At 37.6% G+C, this 14,959-nt stretch overlaps 6 protein-coding genes across 6 annotated transcripts; 2 read left to right on the top strand and 4 right to left on the bottom strand. All coding sequences in view use genetic code 12, as the record gives it.

Moving 5' to 3' along the window:
• Positions 1–125: 125 nt before the first annotated feature.
• MMT2 (mitochondrial metal transporter) lies at positions 126–1,298 on the bottom strand (the record flags this gene model as incomplete). Its single annotated transcript, XM_001526900.2, has 1 exon — positions 126–1,298. The coding sequence occupies one exon, from the start codon at positions 1,296–1,298 to the stop codon at positions 126–128; it is 1,173 nt and encodes a 390-aa protein (XP_001526950.2).
• A 1,383-nt stretch (positions 1,299–2,681) lies between these two features.
• Positions 2,682–3,515, bottom strand: PVL30_001754 (uncharacterized protein; the record flags this gene model as incomplete). Its single annotated transcript, XM_001526899.2, has 1 exon — positions 2,682–3,515. One exon carries the CDS (start codon positions 3,513–3,515, stop codon positions 2,682–2,684), a length of 834 nt encoding a protein of 277 aa, XP_001526949.2.
• Positions 3,516–3,969: 454 nt separating this feature from the next.
• Positions 3,970–5,724, bottom strand: GPT1 (GABA/polyamine transporter; the record flags this gene model as incomplete). The annotated part of the gene is made up of 1 exon (XM_001526898.2): positions 3,970–5,724. One exon carries the CDS (start codon positions 5,722–5,724, stop codon positions 3,970–3,972), a length of 1,755 nt encoding a protein of 584 aa, XP_001526948.2.
• Positions 5,725–7,637: 1,913 nt separating this feature from the next.
• On the top strand, positions 7,638–10,340 carry LAS21 (major facilitator super transporter protein; the record flags this gene model as incomplete). Its single annotated transcript, XM_001526897.2, has 1 exon — positions 7,638–10,340. The coding sequence occupies one exon, from the start codon at positions 7,638–7,640 to the stop codon at positions 10,338–10,340; it is 2,703 nt and encodes a 900-aa protein (XP_001526947.2).
• A 180-nt stretch (positions 10,341–10,520) lies between these two features.
• On the bottom strand, positions 10,521–11,843 carry REI1 (pre-60S factor rei1; the record flags this gene model as incomplete). Its single annotated transcript, XM_001526896.2, has 1 exon — positions 10,521–11,843. The coding sequence occupies one exon, from the start codon at positions 11,841–11,843 to the stop codon at positions 10,521–10,523; it is 1,323 nt and encodes a 440-aa protein (XP_001526946.2).
• A 586-nt stretch (positions 11,844–12,429) lies between these two features.
• Positions 12,430–14,910, top strand: RRP6 (exosome nuclease subunit; the record flags this gene model as incomplete). Its single annotated transcript, XM_001526895.2, has 1 exon — positions 12,430–14,910. The coding sequence occupies one exon, from the start codon at positions 12,430–12,432 to the stop codon at positions 14,908–14,910; it is 2,481 nt and encodes an 826-aa protein (XP_001526945.2).
• Between the last annotated feature and the right edge of the window lie 49 nt (positions 14,911–14,959).

Here is a 14,959-nt window from a genome sequence, read left to right as displayed (position 1 = left end):
ATTCTTTCTTTCTTTCTCTCTTTCTCTCTCTCTCTCTCTCTTTCTTTCTCTGCCTTGTTTATCTTCCTAACAGCATTGTTTTAAAAATTTGTTAATTTACTTATTTTGTTTCTTCATCATCCTCATTAACCATCTTGCTTCTCAAGCGATTCATCCAATTCGCTTTCAGAAGCAACTTCAAACTTGATCGATACATTCCGCACAAATCTGTCATCTTCCTTGATCAATTGGGTCAATGTTCTTTCGTACTTGTTCAATGTTAACAAGCCGATATTCTTATTCTCCGTCAATAACGTGAAATTTATGTTTGTGTTAGCACCGGAAGATAATACGGCTAAATGTTTTAATTTAAATTGATTCAAAACCTCGTTGCTTTTCAACTCAAGTTGGATAATGTTTTCGACTTTGTTGTACAAGTCGGAACCAGGTTGCTCTCCGCGATCAATTAATTCGTACCATGCTTCTTTCATTGTGTCCCACCCAGCTTTGATAATGAGAATAGAGACCCCAATACCACCGACTGAGTCCAACCATGCAACATTGAATAGCACACCGCCCGCAACTGTTAAAAGAGCAACCACAGCAGTTAAGGAGTCAACCCTATGATGCCATGCATTTGCCACCAAAACCTTTGAGTTTGTCTCGACAGCTATTTTCATCGTCTTTCTGTATAGAATTTCTTTGACGATTATGGAGCCTGCTGCCAACCATGCAGCATTAATATTGGGAATTTCTCGATGAGTTGTCAACTCAGTGTTTGTGGGTGTGATGTGGGTGTGCCCGTGACTGTGACTGTGACTGTGACTATGGCCAAGTCCATCACTTTGTGCATGACCCAGAACACCAGTACCTGCAGAGTTTCCGCTCAAACCTGCATGACTGTGGCTGTGTCCAATTTGAATACTAGCGGCAATTTCGTACAACTGTGTTGGAAGCACAAACTCGAATATCAGCAACAACGAAGACCAGCCAACTGATATACCTGCAAAAAGAAGAATTGCACTGACTGTGAATGATCCTACAGTTTCAAGTTTTCCATACCCAAATGGGAACTTTGTTGGTGTTCCAACTTTTGCTGCCACATTAACCGTAGCAAGTGTTAAGAAATCAGCAAGCATATCGCTCACTGAATGTATGGCATCGGCTATTAAGGCTTGCGAATGAAAGTAAACACCACCAACACCTTTGGAGATGGCCAAAGTTATATTCACTAAGAGTCCAATCCAAGTTATCCGCACAGCAGGGTTTGACTTGATGGAAGATGCACTAGTAGAAAGAAGTTCATTTGGTTCGTGCATCGAGTGATGGTGGTGAAGTATACCTCCGGCATGCGAATGCGAATGCGAATGCGAGTGCGAGTGTGACTGTAAGTCTGCGTCTGAGTCTGAGTCTGAGTTTGAGTGGGAATGAGAATGAGAAGGAGAATTTACTTGTGCTTGTGCTTGTGCTTGTGGTTGAGTAATCTCGTCCATTTTAGCGGAATTCTTCTCCGTTTCTGTAGACATGGCTCTGTTGAAATTAGAAATTCCGGAATAGTATCGGTAATGTAGTACAAGACTTAATGGTTGGGTTGTAACTTTATTTCGAAAACCAAGTTGATAACCAATTGACCCTTTCTGGTGAGATATTCTCGGTAGTATATATCGTTTCAAATTAGCTGTTATCAGATGCTGCAATTGCGGGCTGTAAGAAATATTCATCTTGTTTGGTAATTTTTTGGTCGCCTCGTTTTCGTTGGATGAAAATTTCAAGAAAAAAAAAAATTCAAGAAAAGAAAAGAAAAGAACAGAACAGAACAGAAAAAAAGAAACAAAATTTTAATTCGATAGCCTTTGATATAATATGCTGGAGGGAAAAAAAAAGGTCTCAAATTGGCTTTACTTGTGATTTCAAACGAGTGTAATTATGTCAAGCTATAGTGGTTTGATATGGTCCAAAACACCATATATATATGTTGGAGTGTATTGAAGTTTGTGCAACGTCTATGCTTTTGTTCATGAAATTAGCTTTCTTTTGTGATCATCGGAATACTTGTGGAGATGGAATTTTTGCATGGTGTGCGGTTCCTGATTTCTGTTGGCAGTATAGAACTGCTACCACTCGGGGATATGGAAAAGCTTTTCATTTCGGAGACAGTGAAAAGTAACAAAGAACGTTCATTTCCACTTTAAATTGTAACATAGAGCTCAGCTAACCATTGAATATATATTTATTTATTTCTACATCTATATATAAATTCCAGTATAAATAATATAGTTTGTTGTATTTTCAATTATACGTTGATTATCAAGACCATCATTAAGAGAAAACTGGATCGTGTGGACGAAACACAGATGTAACGCGATCATTATATCCAGGCTTTTTACTTTCGAGTTTGAGCTCATCTACACACTCTCTCTCCCTCTCCCTCTCGCTCTCTCTTCCCTTGCGTTCGCACTCTTTTCTTTTTAATTAGCACTAAATCTCCAAAACTTCCATACAAACCTACTGACCTTTCAATTTTGTATTGTTTTGTTCATTGCAATGTTTGTCATCTCGTTTATTTCCTTTTTTTTTCTTTTTAGTGGAAAAAAGGCTGGCTAAATGGCCCATGATGTTGGGATTATGGGTGACTCAAAAGCAACAGAAATTACAAAAATTTTAGAATGAGTAGTACAAAGTGTTTTATAATACATATTCTCTTAAAATAGTTGGTCCAAGAGAGATCCTGTTGTTGTGGGAACTGACTTGTGGCTTTCAGTTGCCGATGAATTATTTGTCGTGCCACTCTCGCCACCCTCACCACCATCACCACCAATAACACCACCATCACTACTGCCACCATTATAAAAACCTGCATCATAATCACCGCCAAGTTCACGCAATTCTGTCTTCAATCTTTCTAGCCTCTTACTTGCATATTTCTTTTCCTGACCTTGCGTGAGTTTGTCTAGTAAACTCTTGGTGGGCAGCCTCAAGTGCATATAATTGCACATCTCACCTCTCTCACATGAATTCGTATCGTATGCTCTACATCGTGCCTCATCAAAACTATAAACCGGGGACAAATCAGAATGAACGGGTCTGCCATTAAACCATTCTTGATTCAACTCCTGGTTGGCTTGCTGTGCATCTTTTTCAGAATAGAACCGCACATAAACATTCCCGTTCAAATGGTTATTTTCGTTCTCACAAACAACCAATGAGGCAACTTCTCCTTTTTGACTAAGGTGAATAAACACATCCTGAAAAAACAAATCTAGCGACTCTTGCAACTGCAGTTGCGATAATTCATCTGATTCATTCTTGTTTAGTTTCGGGTTTTGGTAAAGGTTTGCAAGTATCAATGTTTTTGAGTTTGTGGGTTTGATGTGCTTCTTAGAACATTTTTCGCCGTGCCTACATGCGCCAATCTTGTTGTAAAACTGACATGTAATCAACCCTTCACGCTCGTATCGCCTATTGTGATTACTGCTGCTGTTGCTGCTGTTGCTGCTATTACTTTTGCTGTTGTTGCTATTGCTAGTATGACTCATCACGTTTGATGGTAGAAATAGGGACTTGTATTTCGAATGGCGGATGCAATTCATTTGTTATCTATTTTTTTTTAATGTATATAAATATATATATATATACATATTAGTATTCCATCTTCAGTTCTGTGAAAAAAGTATAGATCACGTGAGAGAGACATTTTTTAAAATCAAATTATGGATCAACACTCAGATTATGAGGCAGATAGTATAGAAGACAAAATCAAATTTGTTAAATTAAAGACAAGAAAGAAAGGAAAGACAGGAATCATTGATAATAAATAATAGTGGTGAAATTAGAAAAACAGAAAAATAGGAATAAGAAAAAACAAAAAGACAAAACTCAGAGTTGGAAAGACTTTGTAAAGACTTTGTAAAGACTTTGTAAAGAGTTTTTGCAAAGAGTCGTACTCAATACTAAGTATATAAATAAACGATTGATCAAGAATTTCTAATTCTATTTGTATCCCTTTTCGCCAGTAGGCGTATGAACCTCTTGGCTCTCATAAACAGGTGTCCTATGACCCTTACTATCATCCGTCAACATATCGTCTTCATAAGTAATATCCTTCTCATCAATGTTACTACGTGGACCAATATACCACTTGCGTGCATCTATAGCAAACCAGATTGTAGCAAGCAACAAAGGTCCAAAGAATACCAATACTGTCCAGTTCATCTCTTGCGCATTGAGATCTTCGCCAACTACATATGGAAAACAAAGAATAGGAACCATTAAAGAAACAAAGGCCACTGAGACCCAACCAACTGGCTGTGAAAACTTTCCCAAGTTCCAAGGACCTGGTCTAAAAGAGTTGCGTGCATATGTTATCTTGAGTAAAGTGGGCATGGTAAATGAAACAAATCCGGCAATACCACCAACGGAAAATATGGCACCAATGGCTACATCTCCAGCAAATATTAAGAGCAAGATAAGCTCTCCAATCACAACATTCATCACGACTGCCCAAATGGGAGTTTGAGTCCATGGTGACACGCGTTTCCATATCCTCGATAATGGAAATAAGCCATCTCTCGAGTAAGCGTACGTGACTCGAGATGATGCCAACAAACAACTCTGAGCCATGAAAAATGACGACACAATGGTGAACGCTGTTGCAGCTAATACGAGTTTATGCTCCAAAATTTGCGTCAAGTAGGTAACAAACGGCTGGCCCAAGCCTTGAGGATCGTCACTAATCTCTTGAAGACTAACAATCGTGTACGAAATGGCAATCATAAACAAAAACCCAACTGCACCTCCAATTGTACTCGTCATCACAATGGCACGTGGAACGGCAGTTGCGGCATTGGAACATTCTTCGGAAAGATGGAATGGACTATCGTAACCACTAAGTGAATAGATTGCCGATAAGAAACTCATCAAAAACGAAATACCTTGAGGCCATTCGGCTTGATTTGTTAAAGACCAAGCTTTGGAATTCCCATTGAACTTTGGCATGGCCTCTGAAGGATTGAGTTCTTGTCTCTTGTTACCTCCAAGAATCACGACAAAGACAATAACTAGAAATACTATATTGCATATTGTACCTGTTGAGCTTACTCGTGCAACCCATTTGGTTGGTAAGCAACTCAAGACTCCACTGACGACTTGAATGCCAGTCGTTAAGCCGTAAACGTGTCCATTTGTTGGGGTATAGCTTTCACTGTTGAAAGAGTAAAGGGCAAGCATCATACTTGCACAAGAGTAGCTAACAGAAGGACTAGCTGTAATCTGACATAACCAGTTGGCCCAGCATGTAAACCAAGTTAAGTATGCCTTCCATTTTGGTGGAGCCAACTGACTCACGGCATAAGGAGTTCCGGCGGAGCATGGAAATGCCGAGGATATCTCAGCCATGGACAAAGCAACTGAGGTGATAAATACGATTGCCACGATCCACGGCACAGGTGTAATACCAATCACCAATTGTTGATACGAAAAGCATGCGGCAATTGAAGGTAAAAGTCCCAAAACCGAGAAACTGACTGCAAAAATTGACCATAGCGAGAGTTCTCTTTTGAGCTCTTGTTTATATCCCATAGCCAAGATCATTGCTTCGTCGTTATCAATGACGTGGTCGACGTTAATGACGGCACCACGGTTGGACAATATAGAAGTAATGTTCATGTCGTCGACGTGCACTTGGGACATGACTGGGCTGAGCCCCGGAGGGGACGTGGTGTTATGAGACGAGGTCTGTGGCTTCATTCTAGAATGCTATACTTGTGTCTCTTGAAAACTTGAGGTAGAATGTTAGATTCAATTTGTTTTGATTTTTTTTTTTTTTTGCTTTTGCAACTAATCAGTCCTTGGAGCGGATGATACAAGACTTATATATATATGTATATATGTGTATACATATATATCTATATCTATATATATATCTACACGTCTGAAAGCATTATGAAACTAGTTTGGGTTATTTATTTTATTTTCTTTGGCCTTTTGTTCCATTCTTTTCATATTGCAATCTTCATCGCGGCTATCTAATGAAGAAGATATAGAAAATGAGGAGGAAGAGGAGGAGGGGGACCTACCTCATCTCCTCCACTTTGTTGAAAAATGTATAGTCAGATTCTCCTCTGTTGATGCATACGTTGATGATTTTGGCGCTCTACAATTTCAGTAAATTAAATAAAAATAAAAATAAAAAAAATAAAAATAAAAAAAAAAATTGGAGATTGTATGAGAAGAAGAAGAAGAATATGGCTTTATGATTCGAGAGATAAGCCGCAAATTTATTGTTGAGAATCTTTTACTTTGTGCAAGTGATAGAAAGATAAGAGGAATTATCAGTATTGACCAATGTGTTAGAAACAACACGCTCCAATACTAATCTCATTCACTTTTCCGTCGCAGCATAACATTGAGTTCCTTTTGTTCCTATATGTGTATAATTAATAAATAGCATGTAAACCAGAGAAAGAAAAAGTAAAAAAAAAATAAATAAAAAAATAATAATAAAGAATACAATATAACTTTTCATATTTTGTTACATGTTTAAAGTGTGATTCTTTTAGTAAAGAAAGAGTGAGAGAAGAAGCAAATGAAAATGAATATGAAAATGAGAACAAACTTAAACTTGCACCCAAGAAAAAGTATTCCAAGCTCTTGCTCTTTGTCTTTACTTAATCGTCATTTCTTTTTCTTCAAAAGGCTTTATGCATGATAAGCGTATTCTCTAGCGCGATGACCCTAGTTTGGTAATAATAAAAAAAGGTAAAGAAGAACAGTGAATAGGGTAGGTATTTCAAGGTATTCTAAGGTATCTTAAAGTATTTAAAGATAGGGTTTAAGAAAGATGAAAAGTCTTGTATCACCTCTTTCCAAAAAAAAAAAAAAAAAATAAAGTGCTAGTTGCTCTTTTCCTAGTATTTGTTTTCTTATCCTTCGTATCGTCAACGGAGCGGAATTTTATATATTCATTATCAGTTTCGTTTCGTTTGGTTTGGTTTCGTTTGGTTTGCAATGTGATGTGGAATGGATTGAATTGCGCTTTACAAATTGCCGTTTTTGTCAAAGAGACAAAAAATGCGCATCAATGATCCAAATTTGGATTCGCGCACTTTCCTTCTTCCTCACCTCTCACCGCCCCCGCACTATGAAGGGCATTTGATACCAAATAAAAAATATAAAAAAATTTAAAACAATCTCCCTGCTTTTTTCCTACCATATGTAATCCTATTCCTTTCAATTCTTGTACTTTTATTCTCTTCTTCTCTTTCTTTTTTTTTTTTTTTGGCTTTATGGCTAGATATGAAGCTTTGCTCTGTTGAATGTTGTTTAAAGCTGCTTATTGGCTACTTTAGACAAAGTAATAATAGTTAACCATCGTTGAATCACGAGGTTGGAAGTTTGTGGTTGTTGGTGTTGTTGTTACTGTTGTTTTTGTTGTTGTTTTTTTTTTTTTGGCAAGGTATTCAAACAAAAAATTAAAAATTAAAAGTTATTGGTCTTCCTTTTTTAATTCTTTTTTTTATTTTTATTTTTATTTATTCTTATTTTATTGCAGCGCGGTAAATTTTCGTTCTCTTGAATTTTTATTTGGAAAATACTACCATTGGTTGTAACTTAAGCCGAACCTCTCTCGACTATTATTCACCATCAAAACATACTTTTCAATGTTGTCATCGTTGACATCAAGATGGTTTATCTACTGGGTAGTGTCTATTGCTAACATAGTAGGATACTTACTATTTCTCCGCGGGTATTTCCCTTCAAAGGTTGTGCTTCCAGGGTCCAACACCTTCACTAGTGGTTCAGTTTCTCCATTTTTGGATCTCAATGGCCAGCCAAAATTTGAAAGATTCATACTCATGGTGGTGGATGCAATGCGCTCAGACTTTTGCTATGGTGAAAACTCGGGATTTGATTTTTTGCAGCAATTAATCAAACAAGGAAATGCAATTCCATTCACTGCATTTTCAAATCCTCCAACGGTAACTTTACCAAGACTCAAAGGGATCACCACCGGAGGTACACCGAACTTTTTGGATGCAATCTTGAACATTGCAGACGACTATGATGACTCACAAGGCTTGCACAACCAAGACTCTTGGATTCATCAGCTAAAGTTGAAAAATAAAACTATAAACTTTTTTGGAGATGATACTTGGTTGAAGTTGTTCCCCACCGAATTTCAAGAATACGAAGGAACTAATTCCTTTTTTGTTAGCGATTTCACAGAGGTTGACAATAACGTAACTCGCCACTTGGATACTCAATTGTTTAAAGAGCAACATGTTGCAAATAATAAAAATTGGGATGGCTTAATCCTTCATTACTTGGGATTGGATCATATAGGGCATAAGGGTGGGCCAAACTCGGTATACATGAAACCAAAACAAAAGGAAATGGATTTGATTGTAAAGCGTTTATACAACTACATCAACGATAACCAGGAAACTGTTCTTATTGTGATGGGCGACCATGGAATGAATGAGGTTGGTAATCACGGCGGATCATCACCAGGTGAAACATCCGCAGCACTCACTTTTATATCACCCAAGTTTAATGTGTACAATGACAATACAAGAACTGGAGAACAAAAGAAATATGATGAATACGATTTTTACAATAGCATATCTCAAATAGATTTGGTCCCTGCAATTGCTGGTTTATTAAATTTTCCCATTCCGAAAAATTCTTTGGGAGTCATGCCCTTCCCACTTTTACAACAGTGGCCCGAAGGCAAAAGATACGACATTATATTTGAAAACTGTCGACAAATCATGGACCTCTATAGTGCCAAGTATGGCGAACAGGACCCTATTTGGCATGAATGGTTAGAGTTGAGTCAAAGCAAGAATCACAAGATTGAAAAGATTTATACCTTTTTACACAAGGTGCAAGTAGACCTTGCATCGTCTGCAACCAATTACAATTACAAAGACATCTATATTGGAGCAGCAATTATGTCTATTGCAACTATAGTCACCGTGCTTTTATTCAATCTCTATTTTTTCCGCATTGCACTGATATCTCCATTAACTGTTGCAACTTTTCAGGTTCTTACAGTCTTTTATGCAATACATTTCCACGGATCTTCATTGGTTGAGGAAGAACACCACCTTTGGAACGCGGCAACAACGGTTGGCATTATTTGTATGGGTCTTACTTACTTTGATTTGTTCAATAGTAAAAGAAAAGTTGCTTTGTTGGTAGTTTTACTATTCTGTCTAAGATTAATAAAGTCTTGGAATACTACCGGACAGAAATGGCTAAATGAGCCGACAATTGGCGAATACTTGTCAAAGTCAGCAACGGGATTACTATGGACATTGATATTACTAACCTACATAATTTGTTCCACTTTAACCTATATACAAGTGATTGGGTCGCATTTCAGAATCCTGAAACCGTCAGACCTTGTGACGTGTTGCGATTATAGCGCTTTCTTTGTTGCAATTGGAGTTTCGATTGGAGGTTCATTGTCCTTGCTGTTCAAGATTGTGCAATATTGCATTGATGGGGGCATTTTGCCTGTTTTCTTGAAATTTTTATTGAAATGGATCCTTGCAAAATTCAAAATCGACTTGACAAACGATTTCAATCTTGAAGACCCCAGCACTAAATTTATCTTACTGGATGTCAGTATCCAGCTTTCCCGATGGTGCTTATTTTCACTTTTTGGAGTACTTATAACTCATCTTGCACTTTCAAAGTTTATGAAGAAAAGTGCCATGGGCAAAAGAGGAACAGTGACTTTTATTGCAAATATAATCACCATCTACTTGATACACCAGACAAGCTACAAGAATATCCCCATATTTTTGTTGCTCACAATCTCAAAATTCGCGCTTGCAAAATTGATACAACAAAAGACATTAAATATTGATCAACACATTATGATAGTCTCGTCAGTGTGTCTTGGATTACAACAACTCACTTTTTTCTTCATGGGCAACACCAACTCATTAGCCACCGTTGACTTATCAAATGCATATAACGGTGTCAAGTCGTACGATGTGATTTTAGTTGGGATTTTGACTTTTATTTCCAACTTTGCTGGCCCTATATTTTGGTCATTTTCAGCTATACAGCTCTTGTTTGAACCCAGTCTCGTATCATTTGAGGAGAACACAAATTACGACTTGGTCAACTACCCAAAATTAAAAAGCTCAATTTTTTTGATTCGCGGTCTCATTTTACTATTCTTTTACACGGTTTCGGGCTTAAGCTTGGTTGCCTCTTGCATCAACCTAAGGTTTCATTTGTTTGTTTGGACAGTATTTTCACCAAAGTTATTATATTTTGGAAGCTGGCTTTTGCTATTCAACACGGGAGTTGATTTGATAATCAGTATGATTACGGTTTATTTATGATAAAATAAAAAAACAAATTTAAATACAAATAGTAATTTTATAAATATAAGAATCATAAAGGAAAAAAAAAGTAATAATAATAAATTCCCTTTTTTCTTTCAATAGCCATGATAAATTGCAAATAACATAAAAATCATCTAAACCATACAAAGATGTGTACACATTTAAAATAAACCTAAACTATTGTAAGAGCTGGTCTCTAAAATGAGGTTGGTTGTTGATAAATTTAGCGGCACGTCTATCATTAATATCCTCTCTCTTCTTCTCCGACTTCCAAGTTCTCTTCTTTTCGGCCAATTCTACTCTATCTCTTAAACTTAACATGTGTCTAGTTTCTGCGGCAATCACAGTTCCTTGTCCCTCTGATAACTCCCTCTCAGGTGCAAGGTTTTGTCTATAGTATCTCGCATTCGATCTGTGTCCCACAATGGCACCCGAAGGTAATATTAGCTCGTTTCCAGCCCTGTAAATTGCATCATTTTCAACCGGTGGTAACTCTTCTTCGTCAGAGTCAACATCTTCGTCTCCACTCACATCTTCCCACTCCTCCTCGTCCTCACCATCATCTCCTTCACTTATAACGTTGGATGGCTTACGCTGAGTGCTAGAATCACTATTATTATTACTATTATTACGGTAATCATCATAAGTAGATGAGAAATCGTAAAATTTAGAAATCTCCAATTTTTCATCCTCTGACTCATATGGAATCCTCATATGCCTCTTGGTCTGCATGTGTTCTCTTGCAGCTTCGGCGTTTTTCCCTTGATAATTACAGGCAATACAAAAACCAAACCCAATTTTTTCTGCCAAGTATTCAATCAAACCTTGCTTATCAACCAAATAAGTAGGTTCAGGTAAGTATAGCCCATGTTGTTTAAACATATGTTCTGCATTTTCATCAACTGTATTAAAATTGTGTCCATATTTGGGGTGTGCAAAAAGACAACTCGTTGGCGGTATTTCAAGTTTGTTGGCAAGTTTCTGTTGTAAAAGCTTTTCTTCTTCATGCTCTGGATCAAGCTCACCTTCTCCATTTCCTTCACCCTCATGAGTATCTTGAGTTTTCTGAACTTCTTCATTGTCCTTATTGTCATCAGTCTCCACAGTCTTAGAAATATTCAGTAATGTCAGGTTTTCACTGTTTGTCAGTCCAGTTTGTTGTCTCAAATTATCAAGTTTCCGTCCTTCTTCACCACCTTGAATGTTTTGCTCAGCAAGCATCGCCTTTTTAGCTTGTTCCAAGATTGCCCTCTTTTTCTCCAAGATCTCTGCTTTTTCTTTCCGTCTCTGCTCCTTCTTTGTCGTATGTTTCTCCTTGGTCCCATCATCTGGTTTCTGAGCGGCAGCAGCGGCTACTTTGGAATTGAAGAGATCCTCATTAATTGGTGGAAGTTGTGCAACTTTTCTTTTCAAGTTATACCTATGCCATTCTGATTTCATATGTGTTCTTTGGTCCTCAGATGCAGGAAACTGCAAATTACAAGTGTTACACGTAAACATTGTAGCGATAATAATATCTATATTAATGGTGTATAGTAAAAGAGCAAATGTGAATGGACGATGAACAACAGTTTTCTCTAGTATACTTTCTTGCTGTTGCTGTTGTTGTTGCTGCTGTTGCTGCTGTTTCTGTTTCTGTTTCTGTTGTTGTTATTTTTATTATTTATTGCTAATAAGTTGTTGTAAGCAGTTGCGAGATTGAGCGCCTTCCTCTGATCCTTTTCCTCCCTCTTTTCTTTTTTAATTTTATATTTTGAGATGAGGTTGAGCAAAATGCCACAAAATATCTTGAAATATTATGAATTGTGTGCGCATCCACAAAAATTAATAATATTAGAAAAAGAAAGAGAAAAGGAAAAGGAAAAGGAAAAGTGTAAAAAGTAGAAGCAGAAATAGAAGAAGAAGCAGAATAGGAAGTGAAAGAAGAAAAAGATATCAACAATAGTTTTTTTTTTTTGTCTTTATTCCTTTAGTATACAGAAACTTCTTCATTAAGACAAACTTACCTAGCTCAGTTCGTTTCATTCCACATTTTAGCTCCCACCTTCCTTGTTCTGCCCGAAACGAAAACGACAACGAAAATCAAATGCCAGAAGAAGACAAGGATTGTTTCAAAAATGTTATGCCCAACTTGATGCAAACTATTCGAGCGGCGAGCGGGCTTGCTGCCCAGGATGTCAAGTTCTACAAGTCTATAGACCCAGAAATCAGCAAAGAGATTGACGAACGTGGACAAGACCTTCTTCAAATCATCAATGATTTAGTCAAGTGCACCTCGTCACGTACGAATAAAGTGACCACCATCAAGTACGGTGAGGAATATATGCAGACCGGACCCGCTTGGAACTCTGTTAGTAGTGTTATAGAACATCTTTTTGAAAAATTGGATCACGAATTTGATCAAAAGAAAAGACTGCAGTCGGCTTACAGGGAACACGAGAAGCAATATTTGGAGGATGGTGTGACCAGCTCAGGTACGCTGGAGCAGCGAAGCCATCGTATTACCAAGCCTCAGCTTTCATTTAAAACACCTATTGACAATTCCGAGGAAGAGCCATTCAAGCCTAAGTTGCGAACCAAGCCCAATGCCTTGCAGAGTCTAGAATTAGTAAGTCAGCTTGTCAACCCGGAACCTGTGTACGAAGATTCGGTAGAAGTTGTTGACCCACCTTTTTACAGACACCCATATGAATACGAAATTGATAAACAGCCATATCCTTCTGCTGTACTTGAAAAATCAACGCCAATTCAACCACAAGAGTGGACTAAAACTGAGGCTATATGGGTGGACAATGAAGAGCAGTTGGATGCGATGATCGAGGAGTTAAAAGCGGCATCCGAGATTGCTGTTGATTTAGAACATCACGATTATAGATCTTACTATGGTTTAGTATGTCTTATGCAAATCTCTAATCGTGAAAAGGATTGGGTCATTGATACTTTGGCGTTGAGGGATGAGTTATCCAAACTAAATGTTATATTCACAAACCATGAGATTGTTAAAGTGTTTCACGGTGCGTTTATGGATATAATATGGCTTCAAAGGGATTTGGGGTTGTACATTGTATCTTTATTTGACACATACCATGCATCACGCCAGTTGGGTTTTGCCAAATTTTCTCTTCAATATTTGTTAGACACGTTTGCTCATTTTAGAACTTCAAAGAAGTATCAATTAGCAGACTGGAGAATCAGACCATTACCAGCACCGATGCTTGCATACGCTAGGTCTGATACTCACTTTTTGCTTTATATATACGATCAGCTTCGAAACAAATTGATTGATCAAGACAAACTTTCCAAGGTTTTGTTTGAGCTGAGACAAGTTGCCAAGAGAAGATTTGAATATACAAAGTATCGTCCATTGTCAAATACGCCAGGCAATGGACAGGTATCATGCCCTATAATGGCATCGAACCCTAAGGAACCATGGGGATCCATAATGTACCAATATAATGTTCCCTCTTTCAAGAAACATATAGTGGAGGTGTTGTACAAATACAGAGATGCAGTTGCAAGAGAGGAAGATGAATCTGTGCGTTACATTATGCCCAATCAGCTATTAGTTTCGTTATCTATACTAGAAGCCCCTGTGGAAACTGAAAAAGTCCTCAATAGCCACGTTTATGTTTCCGAACATGTACGTATGCATGCCAAAGAGATTGCCAGCTTAATCAATCTTGCCCTAAAGGATTCCGAAAAGAGCGATTGGGCATTGGTAGATAAATGGCACAGTCAGTCTCTGGAGCATGGCCATGTTTCATTGGAACATGATGTGGTGAGTGTGAGCATTGAAAGCGTGAGTGATGTTTTCGACAAATTGCTTGCCCTGGCAAATCAATTTAATGTAGGTGAGAATGAAGGAACAGGTACATCATCAAAGACATCATCAAAGACATCATCACAACCATTACAAGTATCAGGATTGGAATCAACATCAACACCTGTATTACTTATTGACAATTCGTCTCAGGTATTTGGAAACGGAGTTAAAGCAGAAAACAGTGCACTGGCAACTGCTTATGTCATTGACTACTCTGATAGCACTGGCAATGTTAATAAACAAAACTTTACAAAAGTGCGCAAAGAGCGTTTACAAAATGTTTGGAGGAAACTTTATGAGTTTAATAGCACAGTTTCTTTACCTATTGTTATGAATGAGGTCGATTCTGAAGCAATGAATTCCAATTTTGCAGAAAATGATGCTCTGGATTCTGCAGTTATAGAAAATGTTGAAGTTGCCAAACCTTTGACTGGCCAACAAAAATTGTTTAGCAAAGATGCCCTGATTGACCCACATGAACTCATTACTTTGAGAAAGAGTCAGCAAAAGACCAATAATCGTAAATCCTCTAGTCAAGAACTTGAACAAGAACAAACACCAAGCGTGGATTATGCCAATGCAGACAAGATATTAATCGATGCTGATAAGAAGAGGGAAAACAACAAGAAAAAGAAGAGGTCGTTTGATCCATATTCTAATATGGGAGACGGACCACGTCCAGTCAAGAAGGGAAAATCCATGACTAGTGGAAGGACTTCTACTTTCAAAATGAAGAAAAAGTAAAGCCACATCTTTGTCTGATGTGATTCTAGTTGTACAGAATAGCTGTTTC

The sequence above is a fragment of the Lodderomyces elongisporus genome, chromosome 2 (assembly GCF_030384665.1).
Source record: "Lodderomyces elongisporus chromosome 2, complete sequence".
NCBI classification, from domain to species: Eukaryota; Fungi; Ascomycota; class Pichiomycetes; order Serinales; family Debaryomycetaceae; genus Lodderomyces; species Lodderomyces elongisporus.
Note: the sequence above shows the minus strand (reverse complement) of the source record. Positions and strands in the feature narration are given on the sequence as shown.